General features: G+C 69.2%; 1 protein-coding gene across 1 annotated transcript in view; it reads right to left on the bottom strand.

Moving 5' to 3' along the window:
• LOC103087717 (putative ciliary rootlet coiled-coil protein-like 3 protein) overlaps positions 1 to 1,515 on the bottom strand; it is a 74,299-nt gene that overhangs the window by 10,016 nt on the left and 62,768 nt on the right. The window contains 2 exon segments of the mRNA XM_082931480.1: positions 398 to 624; positions 931 to 1,406. Coding sequence (XP_082787606.1) covers positions 398 to 624; positions 931 to 1,406 — 703 coding nt within the window.

The raw sequence follows: 1,515 nt of genomic DNA, 5'->3' as shown, positions 1-1,515 counted from the left end.
GACATGCCTCTCAGCGCGCTGCGCCCGCCGCCGCCGCCGCCGGAGCACGTGGGCCGGGCAGGGCCCGGGCAGAGGCCGCGCGTGGGCAGCTCACTCCGGCCTGAGGCTGAGCCCCCGGCTCGGCTGATTATTTTTCCCGGAGCTGTGTGTCCACAGTCCACCCTCTGTCGTAAGGGCGCCCGCAGTGGAGCAGGAAACCAGGGAGAGGCCTTGGGGCTCTGACTCCCTGCGTGCCCCTCCCGCCTCGGTTTCCCCTCTGTCAGCTGGGGATTGGACGCGTCTGGGTGACTCCAGGCCTGACACCTGCCTCCAGCGTCTCCCTGGACTTCCTTCACACGGAGGGAGCGATTCCTAAAGGGAAGGCAGGGCCCTGCCCCGCCCCCCCGTGGCCCCTCACCTGCCGCAGAGCCTCCCGCGCCTGCGCTCCAGGGGGGCGACCTGCTCCTCTAGCAGCGCCCCCTCTGGGCCAGGCCCCGCCTGTGCCTTCTGCCCTCGTCCAGGGCCTGCTGCCGCGTGTCCAGGTGCTTCTGGGGGAGGGAGGCACAGGCCACCTGGAAGCACGGCCCGGGGTGTGCTGCAGGTGAGGCTGTGGCACCTGGCGTCTGCCCAGACCACGTGCAGTGGCTGGGAAGCAAAGACGCAAGAACAGGTTGAGTGCCGTGTGCACGGATCGGGCAGTTTCCGATGTAATCACGGGCGGGGTGGGAGGGGTCCAGAAGCAGGCCTTGTTGGCCCGGCGGCGTGGGAAAGGCGGGTTCTCTGCTGTGGTCACAGTGGCTCAGAAGACACATCCGTTTTCCCTGCCCTGCTTCTAGCCCTTGGAAGAAAGACCGCGACAGTCCCCGCAAGTCCTCGCAAGCTCCCAGGGCGGGTGGGGCTCAGCCGCACGCCCTCCACCTGCAGCCTTCTTCCGCTGTGCCCACCTCGTACCCCGAGACTCAGGTCTCCCCACCCCTGCTGCCCGCGCCCGGAGTGCTGCTGCGCCGCCGCCTCCCTGTCACCCCTCCTCTCTGAGCCTTCACGAGGACGGCGCCTGTGGTGTCCCCGGGCTGGAGCTGGCGCGCAGTGGGGCCTGGGTATTCTCCGGAGCGCACGGATGCTGTCCCGCCCGCGAGTGTCTGGTGGGCAGGAGGTGGTGGTGACCTTTGGTACAGAGCACTCTGGAAAACCAGGAGCCGCGTCCAGCCCATTGCGGGGGCTGAGCGGGGGGGCGGAGGAAGGCAAGTTGGGGGCCCCGGGATTGTCCATATGGAGCCGGCGGCGGCTTGGGCTCAAGGGGCCAAGAAGTGGAAGAACGCGCCGCGGAATGGAGAGGTAGCCCGAGGGCTGCGTGGCGGGTGAGGGGCAGGCAGTGCCCCGACGGCTCCCAGGCTTGGACTGCGTGCGGGGTGTCCGGAGCCCACTTGCTGGGATGGGAAGGTGGGTGTGGGAGCACGTTGAGGGGTCTCCCGGGGGTCACTGCGCCGGGGGCAGTGTCACAGGACCAAGTGGCTATGGAGGCCCTGGCACCGAAGG

Source organism: Lipotes vexillifer, unplaced genomic scaffold, assembly GCF_000442215.2.
Source record: "Lipotes vexillifer unplaced genomic scaffold, Lipotes_vexillifer_v1.1 scaffold988, whole genome shotgun sequence".
In the NCBI taxonomy this organism is placed as follows: Eukaryota; Metazoa; Chordata; class Mammalia; order Artiodactyla; family Lipotidae; genus Lipotes; species Lipotes vexillifer.
Note: the sequence above shows the minus strand (reverse complement) of the source record. Positions and strands in the feature narration are given on the sequence as shown.